Source organism: Prionailurus bengalensis, chromosome B1 (genome assembly GCF_016509475.1).
Source record: "Prionailurus bengalensis isolate Pbe53 chromosome B1, Fcat_Pben_1.1_paternal_pri, whole genome shotgun sequence".
Lineage (NCBI taxonomy): Eukaryota > Metazoa > Chordata > Mammalia > Carnivora > Felidae > Prionailurus > Prionailurus bengalensis.
The window spans coordinates 30,481,880-30,494,803 of record NC_057344.1 but is presented as its reverse complement, the minus strand read 5'-3'; the positions used below and the strand labels follow the sequence as shown (position 1 = coordinate 30,494,803).

At 37.6% G+C, this 12,924-nt stretch overlaps 1 protein-coding gene across 1 annotated transcript in view; it reads right to left on the bottom strand.

Annotated features, from left to right (window-relative positions):
- Window positions 1–12,924, bottom strand: part of NRG1 (neuregulin 1) — a 1,121,130-nt gene that overhangs the window by 29,057 nt on the left and 1,079,149 nt on the right. The window contains 1 exon segment of the mRNA XM_043561070.1: window positions 7,773–7,902. Within this exon segment, the coding sequence (XP_043417005.1) occupies window positions 7,773–7,902 (130 nt within the window).

Here is a 12,924-nt window from a genome sequence, read left to right as displayed (position 1 = left end):
AATTTTAAAATACCTTGCCTCAAAAAGAGGAGTCCCTACTGTCTTTTTGCTCTACCTCAATACTAGTTGTGGTATTTCCTTCATATTGTATAACCTCTGGAATAATTTCTTTGGTGTTTAATGTTTACAAATATCAAGTAGTGGAGGGGCGCCTGGGTGGCAGAGTCGGTTGAGCGTCCGACTTCAGCCAGGTCACGATCTCGCGGTCCGTGAGCTCGAGCCCCGCGTCGGGCTCTGGGCTGATGGCTCAGAGCCTGGAGCCTGTTTCCGATTCTGTGTCTCCCTCTCTCTCTGCCCCTCCCCCGTTCATGCTCTGTCTCTCTCTGTCCCAAATAAATAAATAAACGTTGAAAAAAAAATTAAAAAAAAACAAATATCAAGTAGTGGAAATGCCCACAAATAACGTCTTAAGGAATATCAGTGAGTTTGAGTGTTAGATATTAAGGCCTTTTGCTCTCATTCCATGTAAGCTAGAGTTAGTGGTGTATACACTAGCTCAAACAGTGCTTGTCTGTTTTTCTAGAGTGTCACGTTGCAAGTGCTGACTTTTCCAACCCTTCCCCTGCTCGGCATTCTGGCTAGAACTCGCCCACTCACTGCTGGAATATCTGTGTTGTGGATTATTCTTTCCCAAATGTGTTGTTACTGTTGGTGTGTATTTTCCCGAGATGAACCTCATTCTGTTATCTACCTTTGAGAGAGACTTCTTGAGATTTGTATATGCTTTTCTCATTTGTGTTTCACCCTTTTTACAGCATCATCTGCAAAAGATGTGTATTTTCTCAAGGGAATGCCTTCTTCAACGTCATTAAAGAAAACATTAAATATAAAAGGTTCCCACAACATTTCCTTCAGATCCAACCCTATATACCTCCCCAATACTGTGCAGCTAGTCTGAATCACCCCTTTTCCTTTTTTTTTATTTATTATTATGATCTGTGGACTTGTTCTCAATCCAGGAGATAATTGGATACATATAGTGGCCACATTGGATTCATGGGTAAATACTGAGGAAACCAAAAATCGAAGTTGTCCTGGGTCTCCAGTGATGTTTTTCAATGTCTAAGACATACAATCCCAATAATGAGGGTGGCAGTGTTTATGAATTAACCTGTCCCTGTTTGAACCTTCATGCCCTTCCCAAAGCTCTGTTTGCACAGCTTGTTCTGAAATGCTCATCTGTAGACTAAAATTCTCACCGCTGTTTACTCTACATGATGTATCTTTGTAAGTTTGGGGGTCAAACAATTTAATCGGATATGGGATCAATCTACATCCCATGCATCTCCATGTCCCTGTCACACGATGACATACTGAGTGCTACTTTGTGGTTTGGTCTTCCTCTCTCGAGGATGCCTTCCCCTGTCTTGTCAAAGAGCCTGGAGATTCAGAACTTTACAGTTCTATCTACACTGCGAGCCTCATTTTATAATGAAACAGCTAAATATCCACTTTTTACTTAAATAACTCAATAAAAATGTTTCAAAATTGTGTTTTGCTTTAAATGGACCGTTTGCTGCATATTTTTTTCCCAGACTCTCTGCCTTTGACAAGTTGGGGTCCCCCATTAGACATTTCATTAGCTCCCTAAATATCCATCACAGCACTTGGCACACCTACAATTTATGATTAAATTAATTACTTGAAATATGTTTGCTACTCTCGACAGCCTAATAGACTCCATGCAGAAACCAGCATGGTTTTGTTCAGTACTTTCTACCGAGAATGAGCACAGAGCCTGCCTCATAGAAGGAGATCAGTAAATCTTTAGGGCTGCCTACCTGATTTCAGGAGAAAAAAGCACGCAAACTATTAAGAAGACATTGTCATTGCCCCTGATTTTAGGTAAAACTACACCTCAATTGTTGTCTATGAGGACAAAAGGACTTCCTTCAATCTACCTTAGAGAGTGAAAACCAAAAATGAGTTAATAAACCCCTAGTTAAGCCGGATTCCCAATGCATGGCAAACATAGAAGAAATAGAAGACATGGTCATCTGAGGAGCTGATCACGGATCTGAGCCACAAGAGTTGCACTCACTGTCTCATAAATGTTTTTCCATCTGTTAAGCCTGTCATCTCTTAAGAACAGATGTGCTATAGGCAAGGGTCACACCCACTCTGAAGAATGAACTCTTCCAGGGCTAGAAAAAGAGTGCAGTTAGCAGTCTATTCTTATGGACTGGAGGCTCTAACCCAATACATATTCCTTTTTTTCTATTCCAAATTTCTCCTTCTACAGCCATGATAATGAAGCCACAGGACACAACCATGAATCTGAGCCATCATTCCCTTATTTAATTATGTTAACCCAGCTACCAGAAAGTGTCAGAAGTATAATCATCATCATTTTATGCCAGGATTTTATAAAACTTTAACCTCAGCTAGTGTCTCTGGCTTTCTCTCCCAATCTAACCTAGTCCCCAAATTTCTCTAGCCTGTGTCTAAGTCTGTCTTCCCTAAATATCTGCTATGTTTACTGTATCACTCTCCTGCTCCAGCCGTTACTAATACTCCCTATTAGGTATCGCAATGTCCAAGGTCACCTACCTGGCCTTCAGAGCTCTTGAACTGGCCCTCACGTCTAAGTTTTGTTTGGTCTGTTTTGCTTCCCACAATGGAGCTGCTGGTCTAGATATTCACGTCACTGTGTCTCACGGAAACTATTACTGCAGCCTCAGTGCCTGCCTGGTATATGGAAAAGACTCCATAAATGATGGCAATGTTTATAAAGCCTTCTCCAAGTCATTCCGGTCTTTTCTTTTTCTTTCTTTTGATTTTCATTACATGATAATCAGCATTGCACCACTTGGGATATACTGACTCTAATTGATTTACTATTTTAGCTACTTCATTTTCCTAAACAGACTAAGTTTCCAGGGACCAGAGACCGTGCCTTCCATTTTCTCTGTGTTTTCAAAAACGCCTGGTATAGATAAATAGAAAGCTGTTCTACAAACAAATGTTTAATATTTCATTTTTGAGTATAATTTATTATAACAAAATTGCCCTGTCTTCATCTCCTACAGTTACATATTTTCATAGGCCCTTATATATACTGCACAGTTTCATAAAAATGACACAAAATCGTAAGTTCATGTTTGAAGACAACTCGCATCTTCCTTGTTTTGTTTTGTTTCCTTGTTTTTGTTTTTTGTTTTTGTGGATAAGGAAGATAATGGTCAGCGATATTAATTGATCTGTCAAATGCAAAGTTATAAAGCTAGCCGGGAGCCCGACCAAACCAAGTAAAACTGCTAATGTTAAATAAAATGAAGAAATGGGGTTTTTCAAACATCCTAGCATGTAGTCTATTAAGACAGGTGTATATATTTTTCTAATGTCTACAGAGAAAATGTAATACTACCATTTACTTTGTATTATAAGGGGGAAAAAAATCTTGCTTCCCCAGAGTTAGAAATACTTTAGCAGAAATGAATTCATTTAATTTCATGGACTCCCTGGAAAGAAATTTGGAGAACATATTAACTCCATATTACACATAAAGATATCATCCAGAGAGTTGAAGGGAAAGGGATCAAGACTGTTCACTAAAATTGGTGGTTAAGACTCTAATCCCCTCATGAGAAAGCCACATCTGTCCGTGGGACAACATAATGGGTTTATAAATACGATCTGGTATAAAATCATTTTTAGATTAAAAAAAAAAATCACATCAACATCTTCCAAAATCGTTCTTTACTAAAACTGTTCAGAAGAACTGATATATAAGAACAAGGAGACAAACAAAGAGGCAAATCTGGATGTCATTTCAAATTGTCTTATTTCTTTGAACCATGTGATTAAATAGGGCATCAGATGGTGAAAGATGGAATGATTCGTTTCTTTCTTGTCTTTATGAGGTCTGGAATAGTAACTATTTTTTCCCTGGGATAAATTTTAAATTACTATGGAGAGAAGGGCAATATAAAAGATGAGAGCCACTGCAGAAATTCCCACGTGGTCCTTAGGGGGATGTCCAAGTAACCAGCAAACCTCTCCTCAGAGAAGTGTTTAACTGTTACACGGTTAATCCATTTGGAACACCTTATTCAAAATGGAGACACAAAAGAGATCCGCTGTCCAGTTTTCTACTTCAACTCCCAAGAAGACAACCATGGATTAGGTGACCAGAGAGACTACTTGGAAACTTCCATGCCTGTGGTTGTTTCTGAATCATGAGATAAAGCTGATTTTGAATGATGTGGCTCATGCTTCAGCAATGTTTTGCTTTAAACAGATGGACCATATGGAAACTATGAACTAGCTTCGTACACAGGACCATGATGAGCCAATGAAGCATTTTTATGTTTTCTGTCTCTATTCAAGTGGCCTAGTGAACAGTATATTATCGAAAGACACGGTATATTATGTGTCTTCGTTTCAGTTCTGAGTAGTGCTTACTTTTTATGTTAAAGACGTTTTCAATACAAGGATCAAAACAAAACAAAACAAAACAAAACAAAACGACAAACCTTTCATTTAATGAAAAAGGCCTGAAATATTTTGGATGTTAAATATACTCCAATTCTTCCCTCAAGGTACCAGCTTGCTTTTGATGCATCAGTAAAGACATGGTGCAAAAAGGGGTAAACAGTTAAGAAAATCATCGATGTCAAAGATCTTTCCAACAAGATCCAGTGATAAGCTTTTTAAGACTTTTCTGAAAGATTATAATTACTCCCCCCCACCAAAAAAAAAAAAAACCCAATAACATTATGATACCAATTTGCTGAGAAGTGGAAGACACGCATAACTCACTAGACAATTAGCCTGGAGGATAGAGAGTTTTCATTCATGGCTTGCTGCTTTAATAATTATTAGAGGAATAACACACATTTCACTTCAAGATTTAAAAAAATATACAGTAATTTTTTTTTTTCCTGGATTGGGCTTAACATTTAATGAAAAACTGGTGGGTGAAAAAAATTACAGTTGTTGGCACAATACCAAAATGGAACAAATGAACAGCACTTATGTGATTGCATGTTTTGTGTAGGACGTGGGAGGGCTGCAGAATAGCTGAAATTAATATGTGGAAAATAACTGCACTGGTTCCTTGGAGGTATTCAGAAACTATCATATGCACTCACTCAGCTTGTAAATCTTTGCAAAGGCTATGATGAAAAGTGATCATGTTTCATTATTATAATTAAAACACAGTGGTCTCAGATGCTTTTCTTAAGAAGTAATTGTCTGAGACATAGATAATATGAGCATAGTTGTTTAAAAAGAAGGAGAATTTAAGGAACTATAATTTTATGTTATTTTTCAAGGAGATTTATTAAAACATAATTAGGTTGTTTGCACTTAGGATGGAATAACAAAGTTTCCCCATATAATAAATGAACCTCTCATTTTACAGATTATAATTCTCAGCGTCAGGTTGGGGTTTTTTTCGATCACAGAAACCCTTGTAGGAAATTATAAGATTTATGCATCCCAATTCAGTACGGTAACTATGGGGGTGCCATATTTGTGCTGTTTCACAGCAGGTCAGCAAACCAAGGATCACAATTAACCAACTTTTATTCTTTGCTACAGGTATGTAGGTTTGAATATACTGGTGATCAAAAAGTGAATCTCTAAAATTATTTTTAAAACAACAAACATTGATAGTCATATGAAGCAATCTGGACCCAGACAAAATAGTTTTCTACATACTCTTTCATTCTTACCTGGCTTTAAAATTTTGAAAAGGTTTTTTTTTTTTTACCTGTTAGTTGTGTCTTGGCTAATGGCTATTACCTATCTCTATGAAAGAGATGTTTAGCAATTGAGATCAGAATCCCATTTTTGTGATTCTTAGTCTTTTATTCACTCTAAAAGCCTATATTTAATTTTATAAGTTGTCTGTCCTCACTGGTAAAATCAGCTATACAACTACCCAAACTTGTTTCCTCTTGGAACCACTTCTTCTCTTTTACAAGAACTTAAAAACCAAAAAACAAAAAACACAAGAGCTTTGAGGGCAGGAACACAGTTCTAGGAGATATTTGTCTACTTGAACTTAGTACTTCAGGTCCCATGAGACACCCTACATGTATAGCCCATGTCTAGAACAGCACAGGGAGCAGCAAAACATTTCCCACAAAATGGCATCTTTGTTTGATGTTATGATTTTAAAAGGTGTGTCTTTTTTTTTTAATGTTTTATTTATTTTTGAGAGAGAGAGAGAGAGAGAGAGAGAGAGAGACAGACAGAGTGTGAGCAGGGGAGAGGCAGAGAGACAAGGAGACACAGACTCTGAAGCAGGCTCCAGGCTCTGAGCCGTCAGCACAGAGCCTGACGTGGGGCTCGAACCCAAAAACTGTGAGATCGTGACCTGAGCCGAAGTTGGTCACTCAACCGACTGAACCACCCAGGCACCCCTAAAAGGTGTGTCTTTTAAGATGTGCTTTGTTACTTATAAAAATTAAAGGTTTTCTTAGAACCATCATCACATAAATATTTGTATGCTATTTATATGACATAAAGGGGACATGGCCTTCTTAATTATTTCTTGTGCCTCTTTTTTAATTTTGCTAATTGCTCCTTCTATTAGCTCAGCTGTCTCTCTGACAAACTTGTTCTTCTTCATCAACATTCAAGTCACAAGCTCATATTCTGGAGCACGAGATCACTTTTATGCAAAATAAATATGCATCTCTCATCATTTCAATGGGACATGACACATTTTTTCCCACATCAAACTATATGAGTCCACGTCCCACATACAGCCTAAATATCAAGAGTAGACTTGGGGTGCCTGGGTGACTCAGTCGGTTAAGTGTCTGACTTAGGCTCAGGTCATGATCTTACCATCAGTGAGTTCGAGCCCTGTGTCAGGCTCTGTGCCGACAGCTCAGAGCCTGGAGCCTGTTTCCGATTCTGTCTCCCTCTCTCTGCCCCTCCTCAGCTCATGCTTTGTCTCTCTCTCTCTCTCTCTCTCTCTCTCTCTCTCTCTCTCAAAAAGAAAATAAAAACATTAAAAAAAAAAAGAGTAGACTTAAAATGTACTGCACAGTAAACATGGGTTTTAAGGAGACCTACTAATTTTAGCTATAGGGTTTAAATATTTAATATACTGCTAATATCATTATTTCATTCTGCCTGTTGAGAGAGAATAACTGTCATTCTTCTTAATGGTGCATCACATTCTTCAGGTCATTGGAAGGAGCACCATTCTAAATTTATCTACACACAAGGGCAGCATGAAAGAACTCTGCCTTCTACACACAGTGATGCTACACACACTAAATGCATTTCCAAACACATATAATTTTTTTTCCCATTAGTGAGATCAAGCTAAATTCCATTTTTAAAGTAGTTATAAAACAACAAGCTAATGCCAAGTGTAACAGATGTGTAAGTAGTGAATCTTTTGCCCTTCTTCTTTTAGCTGTCCTATTCATTTTGCAGGTGATCACTGGGGTCAAAAGGAACATGGTCTTACAGCTTAATTCATACACTGGATGGAGAAGGTGGTTTCAAAAGTTATTGGCCTCTATGATATTTGCACATCTCTTCTAGGTAACAGTGAGGAGAACCACGAGGAAAGCAACTTTATAAATATAAAGGCACAAAGAAAATTGAAAAAAAGCAAACAACAATTCTGGATGTAACACGGGAGATGACAAATGGTGTGAACTTTTCAAAAACGCTCTACAAATAAAACAGCATTATTCAACAAAATGCAACAAAATTGGGAAAAGAAACAAGACATGAGACATGGAGTTGTCTGAAAGCAGTCATTACGGACATAAGCCACACAGAGGATTTCTCGTTCTTACTTGCACAAGTATCTTGAGGGGTTTGAAAGGTCTTTCACCATGAAGCACTCGCCTCCATTCACACAGAAAGTTTTCTCCTTCTCTGCACACTTTACAAGATGGCTTGTTCCGGTTGTTGACGTAGATGTAGCTGGATAGAAGATAAAGAAGGGGAAGGTTTACATGTGTCTTTCCCTCTTCTAAACAGCCTTTACTCTTAAATTCTCTTAAAAGGAAGAGTTCGCAGAAAGTGTGATGGACGTCACTTTCAGGTTTAACAAACGACAGCAAAAAAGAAAGGTACTTTCTGGGTGTAATTAAATGGAATAGAATTATCAAAGGGTAACTGCAGTTAATTAATTTAATTAGAATGAAATAGAAAAAATGCTTAACATTTTTTATAACCAATATTTTATCTTCTAAGGAAGTTGGAAGAGAAAAGACCTATCACAAATAAAATATATTTTCCAGGAAGGCTCAAAGGTAATGATATAAAGTCATGTCAGGGCAACTGATGTTCAATATCATTTTTGAATGGCATCTACTTATTTAATTTGGAAATTACATTTTATATGCATATTGACCTTATAGTTTTTAGATATATGTATCAAAGAAGAATACAAGGTGGCTTATTTGTTTCTAATAAAAAAAATTATATGTTATTAGTTGTATGTATATTAACATACAGATAAGAGCCATTCTATTCAAAGTTTCCGTTCCACTCAGAAGAAGACTGTTGAATGTCTGCCGCCATACTTTTAAGGAAATGGAAAGACACTCTAGTATTACTGCAAAGGACAATAATGGCACTACAAAATCTATCCATTTTGAATCAGGAGTAGACACCGTAGTCTTAATTTTTACACAGGTTTACAGCTGTGGTAAGCTTGATATCCACCTGTCAAGCTTCAGTTATGTGAAAGTGATGTGAAAATGATGCCACCACCATTCAGCATATGGAGTAAATGAAGCCCAAGCTCTTGGTCTTCAGATTCAAGAGCATTTGGTACCAGAACTTCTCCCCACTCACACCATCAGGAACACTACATGCAGTGCTCAGTCTCAACCCCAAACAGTCTAATTTATGTAATGTTCATGACTGACATTATCAGGGTGACAAGCAGAAGCATTGTGGTAAGCCAACAAAGATCCTATTGATTCTTTCAGGAAAAAGAAAAAATATATATGTATCTTTAGACAAAAATTTTTCCTTGTCTACTGACTCATTCTCAGTGATTCTTTGACTTCCTTATCACTTTCCATTTTATCATTTGCATGTGAAACTCAGATGCCCTTATTTGCTTTTATTTCACTTCTCATGTATTAGTTTTCCACTTTCTTTGATTTTTCTTCTTCATTTCCGTTGTAAGTCCCCATTTTGCTTCCTTTTGGTTTTGACTTCTCCAATTCTGATTTTTACTCTATCTGATAGAAATACTCAACGTCTGATTATTCAGTTTCCAAATCATGCAAGGCCTTTGTTCCCCTGCATCCTCCCATCTAGGGCATGTTTTTGGACCATTTCTCTACTGTCAGCATGGTTTTTAGGAGTAAACAGCAAAGAACAGTCAGATTTGCCCTTTGGAGACAGATCTGGTTCAAATCCCATCTCGTACTAGTTTTGTGTCCTTGAGCAAGTCACTTAGCCACCCAGAATGCAATTTTCCCATTTTGAAAACAATGGTAATGGCACTCTTACAGGATTGTCATAGGGATCATAAATAACCTAGGTAGAGGAATTGGCATAGCACGGGCACACAATGAGTAACAGCAGGTATTATTACTGGGTAAGTAGGGAAGGTGTTTATCAATCAGATGAGCATCTCACCAGTGGAAATCTGGGGATTTCAAACATCCATGGTACTCTTGGATCATTATTATGAATAATTAAGAACTGCGTCAATTTTTTAATTACTCCAACAAAAAGGCCTTTCAAAATGCATTTCAAGGTATCCTTCACCGAACAAAAGGAACCAAGGAGAATGATTTTACCCTGTATTATCAGCTATACTCTCACATCTTTGTCAGGTAGAGGGGGATGTAACTGGCATCATTTCGTCTAGTAAAGTCATAGAGTAGACAACATTTCTATACATCACATAACATAATTTTAATCTAATACTATATCTTCAAGTGAACAACTGTTCGCTTGCATGTGACGTATTAATATTTCCATCCGTGGCAATTACTTTTAAAAGATACAAGGAGGAAATTTGCCTTAAATGCTAAAGGTTTTGTGCTTAAGACTTTCAACTGCTGACAGGATCCTGTGGGATGACAAATTGGGCCTGGTTTCCTTGCTGCCCCAGGTGACAGTACTCAATGGACCACCTGCAGTCTGCTGTCACCAGTCATTCCCACCGAGAAATTCTGAGCCTCCAGCTGATCTGCGTGGTCCCTGACAGGTTGCTAAGGATTACCCCTCACCCAAGCACCAGGCTCTTGAGGCTTTTATTAACGACAACTAACCCGTCATAGCCCCCCAAGAGCAGACACTCCATATTAATTAGAAAACTAACAATAAAGATGAGCAGTGACATAAGCAAGAGACAGATACCTCATACATATTCCTTGGACTTTAAGATAAATAAGATTAATAGATGTATGTTAAAATCAGAAATAACACCCCTTTTTGTTTTTTCAAAAATATTTCCCCCGTGAAACGATTATCCCGCAGCACCAAGTTATGACACATTCATTTGAAAAATTCTTAGGTCATTACTTGAAGCTGGGATATTTGATGGTTAAATAATTCTGGAAGAAAATGAAGTAGCAACTAGCTTATATGATCATGGATTATTATGTTTAGCACTTCTATCCTTTAGCCGAAGCAGGAACAAAAATGATCATGGAATTGTAAAGCAGTAATTAACTCCTGGGTGATGCTAAGTGTCAGCCGACTGGGTACAGCTGTTCTGAACCAACAGCCAAACACAGGAATAAGATGTAATTGTCAGAAGAATCTGGGATGGAGATGGTGATATATGAACCCTTCACATTTTTGCCAGGTTTCCTTCCATTATTTTTAGTTCAATACAGTGCACAGCCAGTCTTAAGCAGATCTATAAATTCTGCAGTGATATCCTTTCTCCTTGGCTCACATACGCGGTATTGCTAAGTCAGTTTCCATTTAGTAATTCTGCCAGAAATTAATGCAACAAAGGAGGTTCTTAAACCTCGCTATGGAAACAACCTCCTTTCTGGGGGAGCTGGGAGGACTGTATCAGAGGTTAAGCTAAAAAAGTTTTGCAGATAGAATGTGTTTTGGTATAAAAAAGAAGACCCTCATAGTTCCTCCTGGAAGTAAATGAAGGTACATCTCACCTATTCGGTACTTAATAAACCCTGCCTCTACTTGTTACTATGAGCCCTGGGTGTTCTATGCGAGTGATGAGTCACTGAATTCTACTCCTGAAACCAATATTGCACTGTATGTTAACTAACAAGAATTTAAATAAAAAGTTGGAAAAAAAAAAGAAAAAAAATCCTGCCTCTCACCAGTTTGTGACTAGTTTGTTGTAACTGGGAGTTTATCACAATGAACCGCAATTAGGAACACTGCAAAATATGCATCTACTACTTTTATGCTTGCCGTTTATATGAACACTTTATCCCAAACACACTTTGCTTGGGATGTTAGCAACTGCAATACTATAAGGAAGAAAGTATAAATAAAGCAGTAACTTGTTACCAGAGAATGTACTTTGGAGTGTTTCACTCTTGACCTGGTCTCCCCTGGCCTATAGGTCAGGACTAATGACCATCCCCAGGGAGGCTGGACAGTTCTCAGACTTAGCCAAGAATTTGCGGACTAAGATCACCATTTACAGACTCCTCAAATCCTGCCCCTCATAATAGGGCTCCCTTTTTTCTAGCCCGCCTTCCTTCTTCCCTACTTTCCTCACTTCCTTTCCCCTCTCTCTCTTTCTTCCTTCCTCGCCCCTCCCACCCTCCCTCCCTCCGTCCCTCCCTTCCTTCCTTCCTCTCTCCTTCCTACCTTTCTTCCTTCATCTCTTCTACAATTCTTTAATGATTGTCTATTATGCACAAGACATAGAGATAACAACTAGAGTTACTGGGGTTAAAAACTGTAAGATTGTGAACAATTCTCCCTAAAAGGATACCTTTATAGAGAAAATGAAACGAAACGAACACTGGCGTTAGCTGAGAAGAATCAGATCCCAGGCTCAATTTTACCAGTTACTAGCTGTGTGACTCTTGTCTAGCTAACCTGCCTCAGTAAACTCAGCTGTAAAATGTGCTATCACAGGACTGTTGGGAAGTGTGATAAAGTACTTTGTCGGCTGCAACGCTGCATGCAAATATATGATACTGTTAATATCTATGTGGAAAAACAAAAAGTCCAGACTCAGGATATATAATCAAGCCTCAAATGTTCTTAGTAAATTATTCTTGTACAAAATATGAAGAGAGATTGTCTAATTTGCAGAGGCAACCATTGCATAATTGTAAGGCATTAAGTAAATATCAATAATCTACTTTAACTGTATCATAACTGCTTATTAATAACTTATAACCACCAAATTTGCCCATAAATTAAGTTGAAGAACAATTTGAGCTAAAAGAAAACCATCTTAAATGTATGATTATTTTCAACTTTTAAGACTCTTAAAATTCTTTAATATTTCTGACCCAACTTCTAAGTTACTGAATTAAATGTACTTATGATATTGTTATTATAACAGTTTAAAATTATAAAATATAAAAGAAATAGTGTGATGATCATAGTATGTAGGACATGATATAAACTGTTTATAACTTCACATTTTGGAAATCACACATTATTGCACATTTTTATAAATACACAATAAAAATCTGAGGACTAATTAAGTGTTCTCTGTTCATCACTAAATATTTTCCCACAGAATCACACAGTATTTCCTGTAGAACGTCAGGCTCTTTTTGCTCAAGGCAGGCTGAAAAGAAAATAATGCTGGAAAGGATGGCTTACTTTCTTGCTTGTTTTATGTGGTGTTTTCCTTATCAGTGAAGTAGACAGCACCAACAGACCAGGGCCATTACACAAATGCAAATTGCTGATAAGAAGCCACTCTATTCTTCTTTGACAATTAGCAGGGATTAGGGAGATGTAGGGTTTACCCCAAGGAGCAATCATTTAGACCCTGTCTTCCCTGAGTGAATGAATCCTTAT